The sequence below is a fragment of the Ascaphus truei genome, chromosome 2 (assembly GCF_040206685.1).
Source record: "Ascaphus truei isolate aAscTru1 chromosome 2, aAscTru1.hap1, whole genome shotgun sequence".
NCBI lineage: Eukaryota > Metazoa > Chordata > Amphibia > Anura > Ascaphidae > Ascaphus > Ascaphus truei.
The window spans coordinates 446,132,702-446,157,820 of NC_134484.1; the positions used below are offsets into that span (position 1 = coordinate 446,132,702).

Sequence of the window (25,119 nt, forward strand, 5' to 3'; positions counted from 1 at the left end):
CTCAAGGTCACCATTACCGAAAACTAAAAGCCTTCTCTGGGGTGCAACCCACACCACTGGGCGAAGAAACGTTTGATGAATGGCAGGAGCACGCGGAACAAGTAATGCCAGGGTGGACGTGCTCAGACACTATCAAAAGTCAACGGATCATATAGTGCTTGCGTCCCCCGGCCTCCAACATCGTGCAATTGTATCTCGAGTGTCACGCCAACGCGGAGGCTCAAGATCTGATACGGGCCTTGACCAAGACCTACGGAAAAAGGGAAGACCCAATTGCATTCTTGGCACATTTCCATGCCCTCAAACAGAAGGAGAATGAGGAACTGTCTGAGTTCCTCCCACGGTTGCAGCTAGATCTGTAGACACCGATCCACAGAAAGGTCATCCGGTTGACTGAATTGGACGTGCGCCCTCTCGTGCTGGCACCCGCGCGGTCTATGGGCATGATCAATGCCTTTAGGCAATGTGATCATGCTCTGCGCGGTCTGCAGCAATATGGGCCTGCCCTAAGAAAGCTTACAAATGCTACCTGGGCCGTCACGGATACTCAGTGTGTCAACAACTGGACAAGACGTCAAAGTTGGACCCTCAACATGAAGCTTCATGAGGATGAATACGTGGTGCAAATTGCACAGCAACGCTTGACATACCTTAATAGTCTTGTAATTGCGCACCCAGTTTGCGCACCGCTGGGTAAAAGTAAGGGTTTTGGGAGGGAGTGTTGTGCTGCCCTTCCTGCATGGAGGAAGCACCAGAAAAGCCTCTCCTGGATAGGGATTAAGGTGTGCTGAGGAGGGGTGCTATGGGGCTCAAGGCCTGTACTGCCTTCAGGGAATGGAGCCTGTAATGCTATACTGAACCAATAAAACCCAGTTATATCATCTCTGGTGTGATGCTTGCTGTTTGAGCACATGAGGAGTTGCCTGTGAGGACCATCCTGGCTGCCCCAGGATCCTCGTGGGATGGAGGGGCTTCGCAGACAGAAGAACCGTCATCATGGAGAACTTATCCTGATGCCTCCCCATACCTTCGCGGAGCTCTCAGGCCTTCTGTTCCACCTAACAGGTATGCACCAGCACCAGAACACACTTGGTAGTGACATGATCTCCCTTAGGAGGGGGGGAGGGGGGAAGGTGCAACACAATCAAAGGATCTGGAAGAGGATATGGGTACTACAGAGTCTGTTTGATGGCAGTGATAATCTTTAGAAGCAAACATACTGTATGTTAGAAGATACAATATATGATGGCAGATACAATATATATCTTCAAAGAAAGGTTGAACATCTGTTATACCAAATAAGTAAACATGGGAAGGATATTGATCCAGGGAGTCATCTGATTGCCAATATCTGGAGTCAGGAAGGAATTTATTTTTCCTCTTATGAGATATCATTAGATAATATGTTACTGGGGTTTTTGTTTGCCTTCCTCTGGATCAATATACTGTAAGTACGGATATAGGATAAAGTATCTGTTATATACATTTTGCATCGATTGAACTTGATGGACATACATCTTTGTTCAACCTCATCTACTATGTAGCTATGCTCAAAGGGCTTGTTTTTTAACAGGTTACATCACGTCCTGCGTAACTTAGGGTTGCCAGGTGTCCAGTATTGAACCGGAATGTCCTGTGTTTGGTCACTCTGTCCAGTAAAAAATTTGAGGTAATACTGGACATGTATGTGTCCGGTATTACCTCTCTAGACATGGTGACCTGACAGGTGAAGAAACAACACTGTCCTGCGCTCTGGAGTGCACTCGCTGAAATGAAGTAATATATATGTATGGATCGGGGGAAGGGATGATCGGAGGTTCGTCAGGAAGCTATGTAAGGTCTTGGAGGGATATTGTAGTATGAAATCTTCTTACCTCCTAGTATAGACCTGAATCAGAGCAGTATGTCCCGCTGGCCGTGAAGAATCCAGACCGCTCCCCCCTCCGTGTGCTACAGAATCCAGGAAGTCACAGTAACACTGCAGCAGGCGATCCAGAGCACCAACGTAAAATCCAAAATCACGTAGACAGAGAAACCCAGGTATTGAAAAAATATGCAAGGCTTTGAGACATATCAAATAGTGGCAGTCTCAGAACAGAGAGCTTCCTCCCATGTGTTTCACGCCGCAGTGGTGCTTTCTCAAGGAGTACTTGAGAAGTACTCCTTGAGAAAGCGCCACTATGACGTGGGAGGAAGCTCTCTGTTCTGAGACTGCCACTATTTTACATGTCTCAGTACAGTAGGGACCTACTCATACGGCGGGTTCCGTTCCAGGCCTCCACCAGAAAGCGAAAATCACCGAAAAGCGGAATATAGCATTTGCTAGGTCCACCGGCGATTTTCCTTCTCTCCTGCCCCTTCTGCACATGCGCAGACTCTGCCGTCCTCCTTCTGCGCATGCACAAACTCGGACGTCCCCCTTCTGCGCATGTGCAGACATGGCGGCTCCCCTTCTCGGTACCGCCGTACTGGCTGATCGCCGAGAAGCGAAACGCAGAGAAGTGGGGCCCTACTGTATAGCCTTGCATATTTTTTCAATACCTGGGTTTCCCTGTCTAAGTGATTTTGGATTAGTGACCTGACAGTCTTGGGGGTCGCAGGTTGTCCCTGAGCAGGGCTGTTGCCCCCATCCTGATTGGCTGCATTACTCAGCAGCAGCCAATCAGTGGGAGGTGTCAGAAGCCTGGGGGTGGGGCCAAGGAGAGGAGGAAAAAGCATGGAGCGGTGAGAGGGGTGTGTGTGTGTGTGTGTGTCTCGAGTGCGTTGCGCCTTTCACCTTTATGTCCAGTATTTTTGGAGTAACCACCAGGCAACCCTACCTGCGTTCCAATGGAGTGTAGAACGTGACCTAACCAGTGAGGAGGAGGAGGATCCCTCTTCCGATTCCTCCAAAATGCCCACTGCTGTCACGTGATCGCACTGTGCCGATGGGGCTTTGGCACTCAGGCAACACATCCCCGCCGACAATCAAAGGGTTAATAACCATCCAAACACGTAAGGAGAGCACGTTGGAGGCCGCATTTGTCACGTCTGCTTTTTTTTTTTTTTAAACCAACCTAATTGCACAATATTCTCTGTGGCAATTGGAAGGGGGGGAAAAAACAACGTAAAATGCTATTTTTAACTTCTCTGCGGAAAAAAAAAGGAAATGAAAGTCTCCACCAGAGCAGCCCGTTCCCCCACTGCCAGCGGGGTCTGGAACATACTGCTGAGCAGACGTGTCACTGCCAGCGGGGTCTGGAACATACTGCTGAGCAGAAGTGTCACTGCCAGCGGGATCTGGAACATACTGCTGAGCAGACGTGTCACTGCCAGCGGGGTCTGGAACATACTGCTGAGCAGACGTATCACTGCCAGCGGGGTCTGGAACATACTGCTGAGCAGACGTGTCACTGCCAGCGGGATCTGGAACATACTGCTGAGCAGAAGTGTCACTGCCAGCAGGATCTGGAACATACTGCTGAGCAGAAGTGTCACTGCCAGCGGGGTCTGGAACATACTGCTGAGCAGAAGTGTCACTGCCAGCGGGGTCTGGAACATACTGCTGAGCAGACGTGTCACTGCCAGCGGGATCTGGAACATACTGCTGAGCAGACGTGTCACTGCCAGCGGGATCTGGAACATACGGCTGAGCAGACGTGTCACTGCCAGCAAGATCTGGAACATACTGCTGAGCAGACGTATCACTGCCAGCGGGGTCTGGAACATACTGCCGAGCAGAAGTGTTACTGCCAGCGGGATCTGGAACATACTGCTGAGCAGAAGTGTCACTGCCAGCAGGATCTGGAAACATACTGCTGAGCAGAAGTGTCTCTGCCAGCGGGATCTGGAATATACTGCCGAGCAGAAGTGTCACTGCCAGCGGGATCTGGAACATACTACTGAGCAGACGTGTCACTGCCAGCGGGATCTGGAAACTACTGCCGAGCAGACGTGTCACTGCCAGCGGGATCTGGAACATACTGCCGAGCAGACGTGTCACTGCCAGCGGGATCTGGAACATACTGCCGAGCAGAAGTGTCACTGCCAGCGGGATCTGGAACATACTGCTGAGCAGAAGTGTCACTGCCAGCGGGATCTGGAACATACTGCTGAGCAGACGTGTCACTGCCAGCGGGATCTGGAACATACTGCTGAGCAGAAGTGTCACTGCCAGCGGGATCTGGAACATACTGCTGAGCAGAAGTGTCACTGCCAGCGGGATCTGGAACATACTGCCGAGCAAACGTGTCACTGCCAGCGGGATCTGGAACATACTGCCGAGCAGACGTGTCAATGCCAGCGGGATCTGAAACATACTGCCGAGCAGACGTGTCACTGTCAGCGGGGTCTGGAACATACTGCTGAGCAGAAGTGTCACTGCCAGGAGGGTCTGGAACATACTGCCGAGCAGAAGTGTCACTGCCAGCGTGGTCTGGAACATACAGCTGAGCAGAAGTGTCACTGCCAGCGGGGTCTGGAACACACTGCCGAGCAGAAGTGTCACTGCCAGCGGGGTCTGGAACATACTGCTGAGCAGACGTGTCACTGCCAGCGGGGTCTGGAACATACTGCCGAGCAGAAGTGTCACTGCCAGCGTGGTCTGGAACATACAGCTGAGCAGAAGTGTCACTGCCAGCGGGGTCTGGAACACACTGCCGAGCAGAAGTGTCACTGCCAGCGGGGTCTGGAACATACTGCTGAGCAGACGTGTCACTGCCAGCGGGGTCTGGAACATACTGCCGAGCAGAAGTGTCACTGCCAGCGGGGTCTGGAACACACTGCCGAGCAGAAGTGTCACTGCCAGCGGGGTCTGGAACACACTGCCGAGCAGAAGTGTCACTGCCAGTGGGATCTGGAACATACTGCCGAGCAGACGTGTCACTGCCAGCGGGGTCTGGAATATACGGCTGAGCAGACGTGTCACTGCCAGCGGGATCTGGAATATACTGCCGAGCAGACGTGTCACTGCCAGCGGGATCTGGAACATACTGCTGAGCAGAAGTGTCACTGCCAGCGGGATCTGGTGTCACTGCAGCGGAATCTGGAACATACTGCTGAGCAGAAGTGTCACTGCCAACGGGATCTGGTGTCACTGCCAGCGGGATCTGGAACATACTGCTGAGCAGAAGTGTCACTGCCAGCGGGATCTGGTACATACTGCTGAGCAGAAGTGTCACTGCCAGCGGGATCTGGTGTCACTGCCAGCGGGATTTGGAACATACTGCTGAGCAGAAGTGTCACTGCCAGCGGGATCTGGAACATACTGCTGAGCAGAAGTGTCACTGCCAGCGGGATCTGGTGTCACTGCCAGCGGGATCTGGAACATACTGCTGAGCAGAAGTGTCACTGCCAACGGGATCTGGTGTCACTGCCAGCGGGATCTGGAACATACTGCTGAGCAGAAGTGTCACTGCCAGCGGGGTCTGGAACATACTGCGGAGCAGAAGTGTCACTGCCAGCGGGGTCTGGAACATACTGCCGAGCAGACGTGTCACTGCCAGCTGGATCTGGAACATACAGCTGAGCAGAAGTGTCACTGCCAGTGGGATCTGGTACATACTGCCGAGCAGAAGTGTCACTACCAGCGGGGTCTGGAACATACTGCTTAGCAGAAGTGTCACTGCCAGCGGGATCTGGAACATACTGCTGAGCAGAAGTGTCACTGCCAGCGGGGTCTGGAACATACTGCTGAGCAGAAGTGTCACTGCCAGCGGGGTCTGGAACATACTGCTGAGCAGAAGTGTCACTGCCAGCGGGGTCTGGAACATACTGCTGAGCAGAAGTGTCACTGCCAGCGGGGTCTGGAACATACTGCTGAGCAGAAGTGTTACTGCCAGCGGGGTCTGGAACATACTGCTGAGCAGACGTGTCACTGCCAGCGGGATCTGGAACATACTGCTGAGCAGACGTGTCACTGCCAGCGGGGTCTGGAACATACTGCTGAGCAGACGTGTCACTGCCAGCAGGGTCTGGAACATACTGCCGAGTAGACGTGTCACTGCCAGCGGGCTCTGGAACATACTGCCGAGCAGAAGTGTCACTGCCAGCGGGGTCTGGAACATACAGCTGAGCAGACGTGTCACTGCCAGCGGGGTCTGGAACATACTGCTGAGCAGAAGTGTCACTGCCAGCGGGGTCTGAAACATACTGCTGAGCAGAAGTGTCACTGCCAGCGGGATCTGGAACATACTGCTGATCAGACGTGTCACTGCCAGCGGGTTCTGGAACATACTGCCGAGCAGAAGTGTCACTGCCAGCGGGATCTGGAACATACTGCTGAGCAGAAGTGTCACTGCCAGCGGGGTCTGGAACTTACTGCCGAGCAGACGTGTCACTGCAAGCGGGATCTGGAACATACTGCTGATCAGACGTGTCACTGCCAGCGGGGTCTGGAACATACTGCCGAGCAGAAGTGTCACTGCCAGCGGGGTCTGGAAGATACTGCTGAGCAGACGTATCACTGCCAGCGGGATCTGGAACATACTGCTGAGCAGACGTGTCACTGCCAGCGGGGTCTGGAACATACTGCTGAGCAGACGTGTCACTGCCAGCGGGGTCTGGAACATACTGCCGAGCAGAAGTGTCACTGCCAGCGGGGTCTGGAACATACAGCTGAGCAGACGTGTCACTGTCAGCGGGGTCTGGAACATACTGCTGAGCAGAAGTGTCACTGCCAGCGGGGTCTGAAACATACTGCTGAGTAGAAGTGTCACTGCCAGCGGGATCTGGAACATACTGCTGATCAGACGTGTCACTGCCAGCGGGTTCTGGAACATACTGCCGAGCAGAAGTGTCACTGCCAGCGGGGTCTGGAACATACGGCTGAGCAGAAGTGTCACTGCCAGCGGGTTCTGGAACATACAACTGAGCAGAAGTGTCACTGCCAGCGGGGTCTGGAACATACAACTGAGCAGAAGTGTCACTGCCAGCGGGGTCTGGAACATACAGCTGAGCAGAAGTGTCACTGCCAGCGGGGTCTGGAACATACAACTGAGCAGAAGTGTCACTGCCAGCGGGGTCTGGAACATACAGCTGAGCAGAAGTGTGCTCAACTGTGGTGGGTTTATTCTAATAAGTCGATTTCCATCAAGCATCGCTTTGTTTAACCCCTTCAGTGGCAGAGGATCCAGCAATGCATATACCCCTCTGCCATTCAATGGGTTAATGAGTCTTTTTCATTTACAATGGTTTAAGATTTAAACTTATTCCCTCACCTTCTGTCTCTGTAAGTTTACCATCATACCACTTAGATTGTAAGCTCTTCGGGGCAGGGATTTCCTTTCCTATTGTCTGATTTTGCTGCACTTATTGTATTATTAGAATTCCCTGTACTGTATTCTTTGTGAAGCGCCGAGTACACTTTTGGCGCTATATAAATCATGACATACAATACAACTAACCTTTTGTTTAACATTTGCGTTGCGTAAAAAATGCACTATAACAAGGTTGGCCAACGTCAAAGGCCACCAATAGGTCATGTTTTCAGGCTATCCCTGCTTCAGCACAAGTGTCTCAATCGACAATCAAGCCACCTGTGCTGAAGCAGGGGTATCCTAACAACCTGACCTGTCTTTGAGGCCTGGAGTTGGCTACAATACCCTTGCACTAGAACATGCGCAGTATTAATTAAGCCTGTCCTGTCACTTGGTACAGATAGTGCATCCTTCTGTGCGTCCGAAGATGTCACATTTTTACATTTCATTTTGGACTTTACACTTGGTTGAACTTGACTGTGATTTTCACGCATTTTCTTCTTTTTTTAAGGGGCTCACGAAAACCTTGTTTTTTAGCACAAGCCATTAACATCTGTACGCCCCGCGCATGTCATTTCTGTGCGCCTATATAAATTTTAAAAAACGCATTAGTGACGCTGCTCACGCAGATTGAGATGTTATGTTGGTACAGAGATGCACACGAGCCGTTTAAAATGAGATTTCCGTGACCCGATCTTGCACTAGAAAAGAACTGTTTGACGTTTAATACATAGGCCCCCTCTATTTGCACTAACAACGTTTTATCAAGTTACTTGAAAGTGTAAAATGCAGCCAGTCCTACGAAGTGTTTCCCCGCACTCCTGTGACATCCCAGGCTGAGGTTAGCACAGCAGAGAGCAGCACAGAAGCAAAGAGAAAAGCAGCGGAATATTCACACCGTGAAACGATCGCTGCGGTTAAAGAGTTTTATTCAACAGAAAGCCAGGTACAAGGAGAATAGAACATAATTAGAGCTACTGATACTTGACCAACCTGCCTTGTAAATACCTGGGTGCACAGGAAGCTCTGATACTTGGTTATGATGGTACAGTACATTTGTTGTTATGATATCTTTTAACGGACCAATGTGAACGTTTTTCATGGATGAAATGCTAGTACAGAGCTTCCCATCCCGACACCATTAGACTTTTTGTAATAAAGTGTTATATAGCCGATTTGGCATTCCTGGCTGGAAACTCCCGGTGATTGGAATGGGAGTCTCCGTGCTGCTTTTGCAATATTGCACTTGGTTGAATAAGCCCCTATGAATCTGGGAAGAATTCCCATGTTGGTCTGTGAAATGGTATCACAACCTACAGTACAACACATCTACACTTCTCCAGCATTAATATGACTGCGAGGACTTTGAACTACATTATGATAGCGCAGAACTATAAAAGATAACCACTGATTTATGCCATAATATTGTACTCAGCACGGTAACCCCAAGTTGTTTATTTGGTTAGATTGGTTAAGTCTGCCCACTGCAGAATTAAAACCATTGCACAATGCATATTTTGTAGTAAACAGCTGTTTAAAACTTCACTACCAAATTCAGTGTTTCCCAAATAGGATGTCGTAGCACATGGAGGTGAGGGGTGAGTGCCGTGACCCTGTGCTAAGGGTGCCACGGCCCTCCGGGGGAAACACTCTGCCGGCTGCTCAGCTGGAGAATCCCGTCCTGTCTGGAGACTGAGTGGCTGCGATCCACCTTCCCTCCCTCTCCTCTCCTCTCTCAGCCCGGCACAGAAAGAGGGAGGAGAGGCGGACCGCAGCCTCCCCACAGTAAATGTTGAGTGTGTCATAGTGAAAGATGATGAGTTTGCTATGTGAGAGGTGGGGAGGGGGCAGTTTGAGAAAAAGGGTGTGTGCGCCCTGTGACAAGCAGGGGAGGTGAATGTAGAGTGTGTTGAGAGTATGGGTGAGTATTGTTGTTGAGAAGGGTTGCATGCGTTCTGATGAGCAGAGGTCCCCCGAGATTTTAACAATCCTCCAGGGGTGACCTTGCTCAAAAAAGGTTGGGAACCACTGATCTAATTAATAGAAATCTTTTGTATTATCTTACCCCCATAAACCCCCACATAACAGTCACAGTTTATCAGTAGGTCATAATATTCATTGTTGTAAAAACAAGAAATGCTAACGTATGTAACATGGTATGTCTATAAGTACCTCTCTTTCCCCCACAGTGTATCTGTGATGTAAGTCCCTAGTAAGTTCAGGGCCTGCACGGGTTAATCTATGGGCCATTGACCCCCCTTTTTTGCCCACTTGTAAGTGATGGAAGTAAGGTGGTGACTGATGGCCTGTGTAAGCCTATCGGTGATGGGTACAGTCCATGAGCCGGCCACTTCCTGAAGCTAACCAGTGGGTGTAGCAAAGTTAGAGCAGTCTTGCTGTGCCTTCCAAGGTGAGCGCATGGGCTGTCAGCCTCTCATATTGCGTGGATGAGCTGGCCCACCCGAGGCCGCAAGGCCTAGGGACCATCAAGACTCAAGGCCCAATACAATCGGGCAAGCACCATCCTGAAGTCCTGGGATGTTGGACTTCAAGAACTATGCTGTGTGAAGAGCTGATGCAGCATTTCCAATAAACCTACTTGTTCACTATACCTCTGCCTGGGCGTCCGTTCCTGGGCAGGAGGGGTATGGAGTGCTGTGAGGTAGCCCACATCCCATCACAGCTGGAGGTGCTGAACCCAGAGACCACCAAAATCCTGTTCTGTTGCCCCTTATCATCGCGGCTGCACAGCTCTCCTGAACCAGCAGGTATGCCTCAGCACCACACTAAGCTAGTAATTCAGTCCTTCTCCCAGAGAGGGGGGGAACATGGGTTACATGTACAAAGGAGGAAGTCACTATTTTTTATTCATCAATCTTGTTTGATGTTTTGTTAGAGATACATTGATCTGATGAAAAATACTCTCTCTTTCCGCTTCTATGGCGCACAACCATTAAGACTGAATCTAAAGAGCTTTTCTTCTGTGTGCTCTGAAGTACAGACACACTATTTAGTAAGCACTGTAATTAATTAACAGGTGAGCACACTCAATGAAAACTCGAGTTGAGTCGGGTGCGCGGCGCACAGAACATTGCGGATAAGTGTCCCGCGGCGAGCTGCCCTGCAGCGAAGTGTCCCGGTGGTGGAACGCCAACGGCTTTTGTTTTGGTCGGGGCCAAACGTCCCATTCCGTATCTGTAACGCGTCTCCCCAAAGGTGCTTATCGCTGCGATGTGCTGGCATTTTCCTTAAAGATAACGGATCCTTACATTTTAACGGCGCTTAGGCTCACTCATATGGTAATGAGCAGGTTACCTAACACCGGAGATCCTCAGACCTCCGTTACTGTTAGCACATGATAATAACACTACGATATTTAGCACCTTCCATAAGCTGCTCTTACTCACATCCACACCCGGATTATCACTGAGTTATCTCTGGGAATAGCCTAAAAGCCACGTAATGAGTATAGGACTTAACCCTTTCATTACAAAAAGGTACATGTGTCGTACACAGAGATATATTATGGATCATATAAATGTCTGAAACACGTCATAGTATGGTTTTTAGTGATTAAAGCGATATGTTTGTCTGAAATAATATATTATATAATATAATAATGACTGGATAAAGTATGGGTATACAACATTGTATATCCAAAAAGACCCAGCTACACCCAGGTACATTCTGAATACATGCCTTAAACTTGCCATAAACTAGCCCCAGCATTTCTGCATTGATAATGGCCCATCAGATTAATAGCGGGGGATCCCTGGCAGTCCCATTCAAAGTGAATGGGACTGCCAGGGACCCCTGCTGTGTTAATCCTATGAGTCATTAGTCAATGCAGAAATGCCTTAAACTTGCCTTAAACTAGCCCAGCACATACCCAGAATGTAACCGGGCTAGTTTTAGGCAAGCTTTAGAGTACTCGTGGTCTCGTCTGTGCATACCAGAACAATATGAATACATATATAATTTTAGTTAATGCACAATTAAAATAAATGAAGGCTGTCCATGTAAGTTCTGTTAATAGGTTTATGTCATTAGTCTGCAGCTAGCCATGTCTTCTCACTTGTATTATTTTGGAGTTTAATAACGTGCCCCTGTTCCTAAGTAAGCGCCTGTAGAGAGGATCCGGAAGTTCATGTCACGGAGGAGGTGGGCAGCATATTTCACATACGGTTGCTAAACCAGGACCCTGAATATATGTTGGACCGGCACAATTGGAAGGTTCTGATGCATTACTGACCCCGAGCAGGATACTTCTCTCCCATCTGCTACTACTGGTATCAACATAAGTACTTCCTCTAGGTAGTCCAAGGATCTGCTAGAGCAGGCCTGCACAACTTGTAAAGTGAGACGGGCCAAACTGCTACAAGGAAAATGGATTTGGGTCTCACGGGGAAAAAAAAAGCCAATATATATTTTTTAAAAAAATAATACATATTTAAAAAAAAAAATTTAAACGCCAAATGCAGATAAAAGCCCGATAAATGCAGATAAAAGCCAGACAAATACACATATCAAACCCCAAATACATATAGAAAGCCCCAAAAACTTATATAAAAAAACTAAATACCTATAAAAAAAAACAAATACATATAAAAAGCCCCAAATAGAAAACCCCAAATACAAATAGAAAACCCCAAATACATATAGAAAACCCCAAATACATATAAAAAGCCTAAAATACATTCTCTCTCCCCTCTCGACACTCCATTCTATCCTCTCACCCCCACCTCCCCATTCTCTTTCTTCCCTCGTCCCCATTCTCTCTCTCCCCTCTTCCCCACCTCCCCCCCGTCATTCTCACCCTCTCTCCACCATTCTCTCTGGCGGCACCGGCAGTCGTGACTGAGTTCCGGGTTGGAACGCTGGGGCGGGCTCCGTCCCCGCCCTCATCTACCGCCCTCCTCCTCTGTTACCACCGCCATCCTGCTCCCTCCTCCGCTGCATTTATTCTCCGCTGCTCTCCGACCGACCAGCAGACTGCCTAGCCTGCATAGGCGGCAGAAAGCCATGACCGGGGGGGGGGGGGGGGGCGCGGCCTCCCTTTTCCTGATTGGCCGCTGTGGAGGCCGTAGGCGGGGAAGGGGAGGGGCTTAGGCCAGCAGCGAGTGTGTTCACTTGCTCCTGGCTGTTGCGGTGCTGTGCCCGGAGCAGCTTCCCTCGCTAACCACCCCCCTAGTTCCGCCTCTGCCCGCACCTAATGTGGAAGTAAATGTGCTGTCTATCTTTAGAGCAGGAACATTACATTTAGACTGTGGCTCATATTACGCGTCCTATGTAATTGTATGTCAGGTCTGCAGCACGGGCAGAGTTCCAGATGGAACCCCGGGTTTATTTCAGCTCAGGTTTGGCTGTTTCCTGGTATTTTCTACATGTTAAAACATTTAATACAGAACGAAGCACACTCGCCCTCCATTACTGCCATCAGCCCATGTAATCCACATCTCCCTATTCTCTTAACTCATTTATTTTTGGCTTCTAGCTGCGTAACCCTGGTAAAGTATTTTAGCATGTTACAGCAGTACTGTACATGTTACATGTACCCCAGGGACCTGTTATCATTCATACAGATTTGAAACCCGACGGGGCTTTCTGATCAATGTGTGCACCAGGTATTGATTTTTTTCTCTCTCTAAAGGTTGCCACAAAAATTGCGGTTACAGTATTCAGTGCTGGAGATTCCCCTGTTATGATTCTCTGGAGAGAAAAAAAACTTCACTCTCAAAAGGTGCAGCTTTGCAGCTCTTTCTGTGCCCGCCCAACTAATTCTGTGTTTCTGTTTTTAAACGGTTTATTTATTTCAGGCTTTTATCACACAGGAAATTTAAACCAGAATCACCGGGGAAGGGACACAGACTAGAAGAAGGGAGAGGAAGGGTAGCACGGTGCGCATATGTATCGGTGCATTAACATTTCCCAGTTATACAATGAATTAAAATACACAAAGCACATTATTACCTGTGCGTACACATGAACTCCAGCACAATGCAGACACGTTCTGTTACATAGCGAGCACTGGGTCCTCACGCTCCTCACCTGGGGGCTAGGAGGGAATGCAATCTGTCCAAATAGCCTCACTTATGGCAACTAATACAGTCTCATTATCTCAAGCTACTAAGAGGTTATTATGTTGACCACTTTAAAGTGCAATTTGACGCATTATATATTTTCTGCAAGTGAAAAGTAACAAACTGTTTGCCCGAAGGCTGCCCTAACGATGTACCACGTATGTCATGTGCCCTAACGATGTACCACGTATGTCATGTGCCCTAACGATGTACCACGTATGTCATGTGCCCTAACGATGTACCACGTATGTCATGCGCCCTAACGATGTACCACGTATGTCATGCGCCCTAACGATGTATCACGTATGTCATGTGCCCTAACGATGTACCACGTATGTCATGTGCCCTAACGAAGTACCACGTATGTCATGTGCCCTAACGATGTACCATGTATGTTATGTGCCTTAACGATGTACCACGTATGTCATGTGCCCTAACGAAGTACCACGTATGTCATGTGCCCTAACGATGTACCATGTATGTTATGGGCACTAACGGTGTACCACATATGTTATGGGCACTAATGATATATCACGTATGTTATGGGCACTAACGATGTACCACGTATGTTATGGGCACTAACAATGTACCACGTATGCGTTGGGCACCAACGTTGTACCACGTATGTTATGGGCACTAACAATGTACCACGTATGTTATGGTCACTAACAATGTACCACGTATGTTATGGTCACTAACTATGTACCACGTAAGTTATGGTAACGATGTACCACGTATGTTAAGGGCACATGCCCGTTTTCTTGGGTCAGATCGCGCTGATTGCTTTGACGGAGAGGCCAAACCGAATCTACATTTTCTTGCACCACTTTTTTAGTGCAAGAAAGATGGTGCAAATGAGAATATTCACTCAGCAGCAATAACCATTTAGTAATTTTTAGTGGCCATTCAAGGGAATGGGAAGTAGCTGCCACGTGTGGCTTTTGACATTGATCGGTGTATTTTCTAAGTGCTACTCCATCTCCGTGATACGCCTTCCAGGCTGGAAGATAGGTGGTGCACTCTTCGACTGAGCCACTTGTGCTGAAGCAGGGATATCTTGACGTCCTGACCTGTTGATGGCCCTTGAGGACTGCAGTTGAACACCCTACCTCCGAGCCCATTCGTGTTCCCTTTACCTCTGGGACCACCTAGAGCTACTACAGTGTGCTTCCATATATAACAGTTTACAAACAGTCTTATTACAGAACAGATTAGGTAACGTCTGTAAAAACATGTGTGTCATTACCCAACACAAAGAGCGTTTCTTAATTCGTCAGCGGTGGACGTATCGTGTGTTTGGTGTAGAATGCCCTGATATGGAGGTACCTAAAAGCATTTTTTTTTTTTTAACAACATTTTTTAATGTATTCTTATGTAGCGAGCATTTTCGTTTCTAAAGCAACCATTTGCAAAGTCACATCCCCTTCCTCTTCTGAGACAGGCTCTGGCTCTTCTGCCCCGCCCTCTCTCTAGCAGTGCACCAATTGTATCTAGTGTCTGCCTGGTCACATGATCTTCCACACAGAACTTTGCATCGTGGGTACTATTTTGCAGCAATAACCGAATTAAATAACCCAGAGCAAAGCGATCGATTACAGGAGAACGGATCGATCTGAAACTTATCTAATCACTTGTCAGTGTGCAGATTGTATTGATGCACATATTGAATGGAACTGCAGCTTTAAGGCCACATTCAAGTGAAAGGACAACAGAAGTCCATGTTTACTAAGTGGTGCAACTCCATAAGAGTCCATCATTGCTGGAAGACGCCGCCCATTCATTGGAGTGACCATATTTACTGAGCCGGGCTGCAATGTGTCCTATGTAGTAGCACAACTTAGGCCCTGGACAGGCTTGGAGCGAGTGCGCTCTGCCGTGAGCGCAAGGGCCATTTGTGTCCAGCGTAGTTGCGCGCGCGATGGAAGGGGGGGGGGGTGCCCGTGACATCACAGTTCACCCTCATTGGCTGAACCGCGCACGTGACCAGGGCAAGCGAGACAAATTCAAAAGAATTTGGTCTCGCCAAGCAGCACGGGCACAGGCGCGCGCACACGCTGGCGAAACACGTTGTCGCAATGTGTGTGATCGCCTAGGTGAGCCTTTGGTAATATGGCCCTAATATGCTTGTCTGGTCTGTTTTAAAAATACATCATTCACCTTTACCTTTTAAACATGTCACTGGGGCCTTTACAGTAGTTCCCTTTGCTCCTAGGAGATCTTGCACATTTAACCAGATGTGCTCTGCACTCCCTCTGCACTCCCTCTGCACTCCCTCTGCACTCCCTCTGCACTCCCTCTGCACTCCTCATTCATTTGAAATTGGTCTCATTCTCTGAGGAGCAGCAGCAGTGTCGCTCTAAACTTCCACATACATTTATTCTGTTTAATAATCTGTGACAAATCTAAAAAATAAACAAATAAATGACATGAGCGCATGAAGGTACGTTGAATTTTATTTTACATTCAAAAAACAAAAGAGAGATTTCCACGTTAGATATTTCACACTGGCTGTTTTGATTGTTTATTTACAGCTTTCCCCCGAGGTTAACGCATATCCACCACGCTAATGTGTTCTGCAAGAATGACAACAGTAAAAATAAGCAACATTTCAAGTCACGACTCTCAAGCTTATTTTCCTGCTGTTGTTCTTGCTGAACACCCTATGGAATAAATGTTAGTCTTCCACCTTCCGTTGGAATACGAGCGCTGTGACCTTTCCTTCTGTAGTGTCTGCTACCTGGGAGGTTTGCTGGCGCCTCCTGGTCACACCTGTACCGGGGTCAGCGGCGGCCAACTCCGGTCCTCGAGCTACTAACAAATCAGGTTATACCTGCTTCAGCACACGTGGCTCAGTCACAGATTGCACCACCTGTGCTGAAGCAGGGATATTCTGAAAACCTGACCTGTTGGTAGCTCTTGAGGACTGGAGTTGGCCAAGCCTGACCTAGAGACTTTGTCATAGTGTATTTTCTCTTTACACATAGAAAAAGTGCTATGTACATATTAGCGCTTTCTACTAAGCCAGGGGAGCGCAAACATTTCCCCCTGCACACCCCTCTGCCTGCTCTCCTTACAGGCTCGCGACCCCTCTGCCTGCTCTCCTTACCGGCTCGCACACCCCTCTGCCTGCTCTCCTTACCGGCTCGCACACCCCTCTGCCTGCTCTCCTTACCGACTCGCACACCCCTCTGCCTGCTCTCCTTACCGGCTCCCACACCCCTCTGCCTGCTCTCCTTACCGTCTCGCACACCCCTCTGCCTGCTCTCCTTACCGGCTCGCACACCCCTCTGCCTGCTCTCCTTACCGGCTCGCACACCCCTCTGCCTGCTCTCCTTACCGGCTCGCACACCCCTCTGCCTGCTCTCCTTACCGGCTCGCACACCCCTCTGCCTGCTCTCCTTACCGGCTCGCACAACCCTCTGCCTGCTCTCCTTACCGGCTCGCACACCCCTTGCCTGCTCTCCTTACCGGCTCGCACACCCCTCTGCCTGCTCTCCTTACCGGCTCGCACACCCCTCTGCCTGCTCTCCTTACCGGCTCGCACACCCCTCTGCCTGCTCTCCTTACCGGCTCGCACACCCCTCTGCCTGCTCTCCTTACCGGCTCGCACACCCATCTGCCTGCTCTCCTTACCGGCTCGCACACCCATCTGCCTGCTCTCCTTACCGGCTCAAACACCCCTCTGCCTGCTCTCCTTACCGGCTCAAACACCCCTCTGCCTGCTCTCCTTACCGGCTCGCACACCCCTCTGCCTGCTCTCCTTACCGGCTCGCACACCCCTCTGCCTGCTCTCCTTACCGGCTCGCACTACCCTCTGCCTGCTCTCCTTAATGGCTCGCACACCCCTCTGCCTGCTCTCCTTACCGGCTCGCACACCCCTCTGCCTGCTCTCCTTACCGGCTCGCACACCCCTCTGCCTGCTCTCCTTACCGGCTCGCACACCCCTCTGCCTGCTCTCCTTACCGGCTCGCACACCCCTCTGCCTGCTCTCCTTACCGGCTCGCACACCCCTCTGCCTGCTCTCCTTACCGGCTCGCACACCCCTCTGCCTGCTCTCCTTACCGGCTCGCACACCCCTCTGCCTGCTCTCCTTACCGGCTCGCACACCCCTCTGCCTGCTCTCCTTACCGGCTCGCACACCCCTCTGCCTGCTCTCCTTACCGGCTCGCACACCCCTCTGCCTGCTCTCCTTACCGGCTCGCACACCCCTCTGCCTGCTCTCCTTACCGGCTCGCACACCCCTCTGCCTGCTCTCCTTACCGGCTCGCACACCCCTCTGCCTGCTCTCCTTACCGGCTCGCACACCCCTCTGCCTGCTCTCCTTACCGGCTCGCACACCCCTCTGCCTGCTCTCCTTACCGGCTCGCAGACTCCTCTGGCTGCTCTCCTTACTGGCTCGCATGACCCCTCTGCCTGCTCTCCTTACAGGCTCGCGACCCCTCTGCCTGCTCTCCTTACCGGATCGCACACCCCTCTGCCTGCTATCCTTACCGGCTCGCACACCCCTCTGCCTGCTCTCCTTACCGGCTCGCACACCCCTCTGCCTGCTCTCCTTACCGGCTCGCACACCCCTCTGCCTGCTCTCCTTACCGGCTCGCACACCCCTCTGCCTGCTCTCCTTACCGGCTCACTCTCCCCCTCCTTCTTGTCTTCAGCGTCAAATGACGCTGCGGGGTCACGTGACGTCGCGTTTCCATGGCAACGTGACAGTGCGGCGTCATTTGATGCCGCTTTGCCATGGTGACGCGTCACTGAAGCAAGGTAGGAGATATTGTAGAGGCCTCACGCGATCCCCCGGAATTTAATTTAAATGCCTTGGGGAAGAGCGTGGGGCCTCTGCAACCGCCCCCCCACACCTACTTTGCGCACCTCTGCACTAAGCCAATGATATGCAAGAACAACGGACGCTGTAGATCTCATTAGCACAGGCATAATGCCAGGTTGCTACCATAACCTTGTGTTAACTTCAAATTACATGTTATTAAGCCGGTCTTTCTTACCCAAAGGTTGCGCTAGACAGAGAGACAGAGAGACAGAGAGACAGAGAGACAGAGAGACAGAGAGACAGAGAGACAGAGAGACAGAGAGACCTATGATTTCTATACCTCCCCAAATACAGGCAGTCCTCGGTTATCCGACACAATGCGTTACTCAAAATGGCGTTGTAAAGCGAAACGTTGTAAAGTGAAACACGTTTTCCCATAGGAACACTGCTTAAATGAAAGGTTCCGTTCCTGAAGGCCTTTTTAACACTAAAATACACCACATATTTTATGCAGGCAATAAGATATGCAGCACACACATAAATTATATAGTCAAGTGTATATACTGTATTATATATGTAATATAACATAATAAATAATATATTATATAGTATAATATTATATATATACGCTCTTACGACGCTTTGCAAAGTTGTTTATGTGAATGTGTGTGTATATATACACACATACACAACGTTGCAAAGCGTCGTAAGAGCGTTGGATAAGCCATTTTGGCGTTGTAAAAATGAATATAGGTATGCATTGCATAGCGTTGGATAAGCCATTCGTTGTAAAGCGAAGCGTTGTAAAACGCGGACTGCCTGTACACCTTTATATAAGACGTAGAGAGATACCTGCGCACAAAACTGAACACATCTTTGATACCTGGGAAATATGCTAGTTTCAATCATTTGAATATACTTTGCAGTTTCAAATGACCATGTTATCAGACCTCGGTGGATCTGGCCATCTCTTTCTCTCTCACACTTATTTCAGGGTACGACAACTAATTGTGCACCCACAATGTTCCCGCATGATGCTAAACGGATCTTGTTTCTGGCTTTTGCCAGTTTTTTAATGGCACAGAATCACAGATATCGTTATGCCTCATTCATTAGCCGGTCCCCACTATCGCACCTTAATGAAAAGAGTTCAGACTTCAATGGAATGTCCCTGGTAACATGTTCTGGGGCACTTTCCATTAGAATGCGGTTTCACAGCCCAGATCCCCCAAATAACACTGATTTCCCTCCATGGGAGGCTGACACCCGTGGAAGCAGGGTCACCTTCCCGGGAGAGTGATGCATTGAAACACATTGCAGAATAATAATACTCTATGTCATGCGTCTTTTTGCTGTTAAATTACTTTTGTTGAATTCCAGCGGCCAGTAAAATCCCATGTTGGATGTTATATAACCAACTTGTCTCACAGTTACATTTGTAACTAAACCGGGTTTGAAGTTATTTTGAAAGCTGAAACTCTGCCAGCTGAGCTTCCCTCTCTGTGTGTCACTCATCAACACAGTAGTAGTGAGTATGTGAGTTGTACAGAGAACATTTTGTCACTGGTAACTTCTCAGCCCAAGTAACGTGTTTACAGTGTCATCAATGGAGTATTTACTGTTGACACTACACAGACAACACGCACTCTGGCCAGTACAGTATCATGTCTCAGTGTCACAATCTATTGTGATATATCACAACATAGTCTATGAAAGATGGGATAGGATGTAATGAAGTCAAAGTACACAGACCCTCCAACATACTGCACATGAAAATAGATATACGTCAGTTCCTAAATCAAGGCTGAATAGACCTTTGGCTGAGTCCCCGCTGGCGCTGAGCGCGCTCATGTTTGGAGAGCGCTCCAAGCATGAGCGCCGGGTGTCACGCACAGGGGGGGGGGCATTGCGGGTAACTGCCGCAAGCGCCGCCCGCTCAGCGCTAGCTGTTCCCAGCAACTGAACATTTTATATGGAAGAACAATAAACACTGTGCGCTATATTTACTTAGCAGTGCTACTCTATAAGACACCTTCTAGCAGGCTTAGTGATATGGCCCTTTGCATTCAAGTGAATGGGCGATCATGTGTCTTTCAGCACAGAAGGTTTGTAACATCGCTTAGTAATGATGTCCCTTTAAGGTTCATTTACAGTACTTGAATGGGTTGTAAGGCATCTTCCAGCACAGAATGGATCTTATGGGCTCACAGAAGCATTTGTTAGTACATTTTGCTTTTCAGGGCTCTCTGTCAGAAAAGGGGTTAAATGACATTACAAAAGTATAACTGGAAATACTTTTCTAAATGAAAGAATTCTTACCCCTGGTTTACTGCGTTTGAAGTCAGCCCCTTGGTTATTATGGACTAGAGATGTGAGCTTTCGCTGCAGGAAGGGCTTGTGGTGTCCTGTACACTGCTTCCTTTTATCTGCGGTGAATGTGTTACCGTACTGAAAGGTTAATGTCGCATCACATAAAGAAAATCTGTTCATCCCGGCAAAGCACACGGCAAATTGTCACAGCTATGAATAAGAATAATATTTATGCGTGGACCTGCCAGCAATGGCGTTCTTCGCATCCATTTGTATCTCTCAAAAAGTGCCCGAAAAGCAGAGCTCCTGCACTGGACAATGGGGTCCCCCTTTTTCTGGTAGACCCCCTGCTGCAGGTAAATGACAGCTTATGTAACAATATATAATGAGGGATTCATGCATAGAAAACTTTCTTGCATTGTCTTTTTGTTCTTTAGCAGCATCAGTGTGTCATGGTCTCGGGGCGCTGTCTTGTTCTATTCCCCCCGCTAATTTAACAAATCGGGTTATAAATGGATGCATCATATTTATGTGATATCATATCGGCTTATAATTCAACATTTTGCATTATCAAAATCGTTATCCCCCCCCTTCAGACATTCAGAACGTGGTTGTGATGTGATTTAGACTTTTATGCAAAATCTTATGGGGCTAGATGTGTTTTTCAACCAGGGTTCCTCGGGCGTCCCTAAATGGCTCCCTATAATTTTCAGGTCATTTGAAAATTGTACCAAATACAGAAGAATTTACAATGCATCTGATCTCAGACGCGCTATTAGAGAGGGTTGGGGTTTCTTACAATGCACCTGATCTCAGACGCGCTATTGGAGGGTTAGGGTTTACGCTGAATTTCACAATATAATTTTTCTTAACCAAAAAAAAGGTTAACAAACACTGGGCTAGGGGCTGAGACCTGTAACTGCATTTTATTACATGCCATTCAGGAAGCAAAAGTGTTTTAAAAAAAACATGCTGCAAATTTATTGGATTAAAACCAACGTTATTTAAAGAACCCGTATTGCAGTATTTTATATACGGGCCGTCCTATTTAGTAGCAAAGGGGATAAATGTTAATGCAAGTTACGCCTACATAACACACTTTCAGTTTGTTTGGCACATGTTGCTGGGAGTTTGTGAAACACTGAAACTTTTTAGCAATAGTTGGCTGTCTCCTTTGCAAGAAGAGTTAACATGACAGGTTGCTGCACTCATGTAACAGGATCTCCAAGTAGCTCGGATACATTTTTGGCATGAGGTTTTCTGGATGGAGCCGCTGCCTGTAATATCCTGGGTTACTTGTGCTCTTCACTCTCCGCTTGTTGTGCTCTGGGATGGGAGCTGTTAAACACACCCAGCATTGATCCTGCATCTGTTGCAGTGACAACAAGGATAGGAGCAGCAGGGCGCAGGCAGAGACTGTGAAGCTTCAGCTCACATGCTGTTATTCATTCATGTCTATGGGAATCTCCAGCCAAACTGCAGGATATCTCAGATCTGTAAGTCACTGCTTTGTTCAAATATTAATCCTGGTGTCGAGTGGGTAGAGAGAGGAAATATCAGGGACACTTGTAATTTCATTGCAGCTTGTTAGTATGGGCAGCACAGAGTTCTCCTTCTCTGCACAGCATTGTCGAGTTGGCTGCTGTTGCTAGTCCTTAAAAGCAGTAGGCCAAACTGATCGCATGTTTTCGGTCAATTTTATTTTTTACCTCAATTGAAAAGATATTTTCTTGAGCTCGCCAATGTTGTTTTTATTTTTTAAATCTGATGCTCAGTTCAGGAGATGTAAGTGTTTGAAATATGAAGTATTCGGGAGGTGGAAAGGAACCTCTCCCCAGAACCCAGCACCGTCTCCGGGGTACTATAGTAGCCTCGGAATCTACACCAGTGAGGTTCAACCTTTTTTTGGTTAAGTAACCCTATAATTATATTGTGAAATTATGTGGAACCCCAACCCCCTCTAATAGCGCGTCTGCGATCAGATGCATTGTAAGGAACCCCAACCCTCTCTAATAGCGCGTCTGAGACCAGATGCATTGTAAGGAACCCCAACACCCTCTAATAGCGCATCTGAGATCAGATGCATTGTAAGGAACCCCAACACCCTCTAGTAGCGCGTCTGAGATCAGATGCATTGTAAGGAACCCCAACACCCTCTAATAGTGCGTCTGAGATCAGATGCATTGTAAGGAACCCCAACCCTCTGTAATAGCGCATCTGAGATCAGTTGCATTGTACGGAACCCCAACCCTCTCTAATAGCACATCTGAGATCAGATGCATTGTAAATTCTTCTGTATTTGGTACAGTTTACTTATGACCTAAAAATTGCAAGAACCCTTTAGGGATGCCCGGGAAACCCAAGGGTTACTAGGAATCCTGGTTGAAAAGCACTGTTAGAGATTTAAAAAAAAAAAAAAGGATTTAAAAAAAATATCAGGACATATCCATGGGGCAAGATAGCATTTCATGGGGTAAACTCATCTACGTTGGGATAATGCAGTGCATTAAACATCTACTATCCCTTAAAGATTAAAGGGGCATATACTGGATGCAGAGTAGGACTACAAATTCCATTTTTTCATTACCATTGCTAGTTATTCACCCTATTCTCCTTTCAAGAATCATGGATAGAATAATGTACTGTAGTGCCGACGAGTATTCTAAAACAAATCTGTGGCAATCACCAACAAGACCCAGGTACATGCTGGGTACATGCTGCAACATTTCAGTGACATTTCTGCAGACAGACTAATGGCCCATCGGATGAACAGACTAATGGCCCATCGGACTGCCAGGGACCCCTGCTGTGTTAATCTGATGGGCCATTAGTCTCTGCAGAAATGTCACTGAAATGTTTGCAGCATGTACCTGGATCTTGTTGGTGATATTACCAGATTTTCCAAGGCAAGTTTAAGGCAAGTTTTAGAATACTCGTCTGCGCACCTGTAGCAGGGTACCTGGGGAGACGCACAAGTGATCCTCATTACAACATGGAGCAGAATTACAGTACATTTACATCACGGGGGCAATACAAGAATAGTAATAGTGATGCAGTGTGTTACATTTCAAATGCCATTGGCTTTAAGTCTGATGCAACTGTGTTATGTAACCTCATGCAATGCAAAAGCAATTTGCTTCCCTTTGGTGTCGGCATCATTAATGGCCTCTATAAAGAGGTTCTCCGCTTCATTAGTGCCTAGGTGTCCACGTCTGCACTGAAGGTTCTTCTTACTGGCCAACATACGAAAACTATTTTGGAGATATATGGAGATTTGGAAATGTACGAGATCTGCTCATCTTCCAATGCCCCTCAAAAACAGAGGAAATTGACCAGTTTTCCACCGGTCCCTTATGTTTCCATGTTTCCTTCCTTTTAGACCAGGGGTGGCCAACGCCAGTCATCAAGGGCCACCAACAGGTCAGGTTGCTAGATATCCCTGCGCCAGCACAGGTGGCTCAATCATTGGCTCAGTCACGGCCGAGTGTCCCTTGTCGACTGGAGTTGGCCACTCCTGCTTTAGATTGTAGGCTCCATGGAGCAGGGTCCTTTCTAGCTACTGTACCGGTGTACGTTAATGTTGCACGTTTGTTGTTGTCTTCACTCCCCACTGCACGGCGCTATGTAAACACATGATAGATACATGATGGTAATAACGTTGTGTAGTTGACAGTACACAATGGCTGAAGAGATAGTAAACAACATAGTTTTACTGTGAGTTCATGTCAACAAGTAACAATGGATATCGGCTAATGTTGTGAAGAATAAAGACACCCTGTTATTCAAGTGACACTGTTAAATAATTTAAGAAAGTGAGGTGCTCTGTTGAGATGTTTTCCTGCAATGGTCCCACAAGCTAATCAAATACTCATTCATAATAAGCCACACTCAATACTAAAGACTTGAATCTTTCAGATACTTTCTTAAATATATTTACTGTATGTAAACATTATAATACAAAGCTTAATTTACACATCTTTACTCTGTTTAATCGTTTATAATACGGAGTTTATCTTACAAAACTTTACTATATTTAAACATTATAACAGAGCCTATATTATACATCTTTACTGTATGTAATCATTATAATACAGAGCCTAGCTTACACATCTTTACTGTATGTAATCATTATAATACAGAGCCTAGCTTACACATCTTTACTGTATGTAACCATTATAATACAGAGCCTGGCTTACACATCTTTACTGTACACTGGCGACACACTTTATTGCAGTGTGGCCAGTACCGCAAGCCGGGAGATTTCCCGGCTTGCAAGTGGCAGCCCCTCGGCGTGCCGCGCGTCTCCGATGCGCGGTCACGCGTCATCGGGTGCCTGCGCCCCCTGCACGCACGTCCAGGGCTCCCCGGGGGACCCGGCGGACCCGGAGAGGAGAGGGGGAAGCCGCGATCGGCGGGCCTCTCCTCCGCTGCTTCGGCGCGCGCCCGGCACCCTCCGGCGCGCGCCAGGTAACTGCTGCGGCCGAGAACGGGCAAATGCTCGAATAAACTCGGCCGCAGCAGTATGTAACCATTATAATACAGAGCCTGGCTTACACATCTTTACTGTACGTAACCATTATAATACAGAGCCTAGCTTACACATCTTTACTGTATGTAATCATTATAATACAGAGCCTGGCTTACACATCTTTACTGTATGTAATCATTATAATACAGAGCCTAGCTTACACATCTTTACTGTATGTAATCATTATAATACAGAGCCTAG

The 25,119-nt window shown here is 48.2% G+C and overlaps 1 protein-coding gene across 2 annotated transcripts in view; it reads left to right on the forward strand.

The window, feature by feature from the left end:
• PRKAG2 (protein kinase AMP-activated non-catalytic subunit gamma 2) overlaps positions 1–25,119 on the forward strand; it is a 354,869-nt gene that overhangs the window by 83,243 nt on the left and 246,507 nt on the right. The window contains exon 1 of one of the 2 annotated variants that reach the window (XM_075587892.1): positions 21,770–21,886. The exons of the other annotated variant lie outside the window; for it this stretch is intronic. Within the exon in view, the coding sequence (XP_075444007.1) occupies positions 21,842–21,886 (45 nt within the window). The 5' untranslated portion in view covers positions 21,770–21,841. Of the gene's footprint in view, positions 1–21,769; positions 21,887–25,119 lie in introns of those variants that run through there. 2 annotated transcript variants of the gene reach the window in all.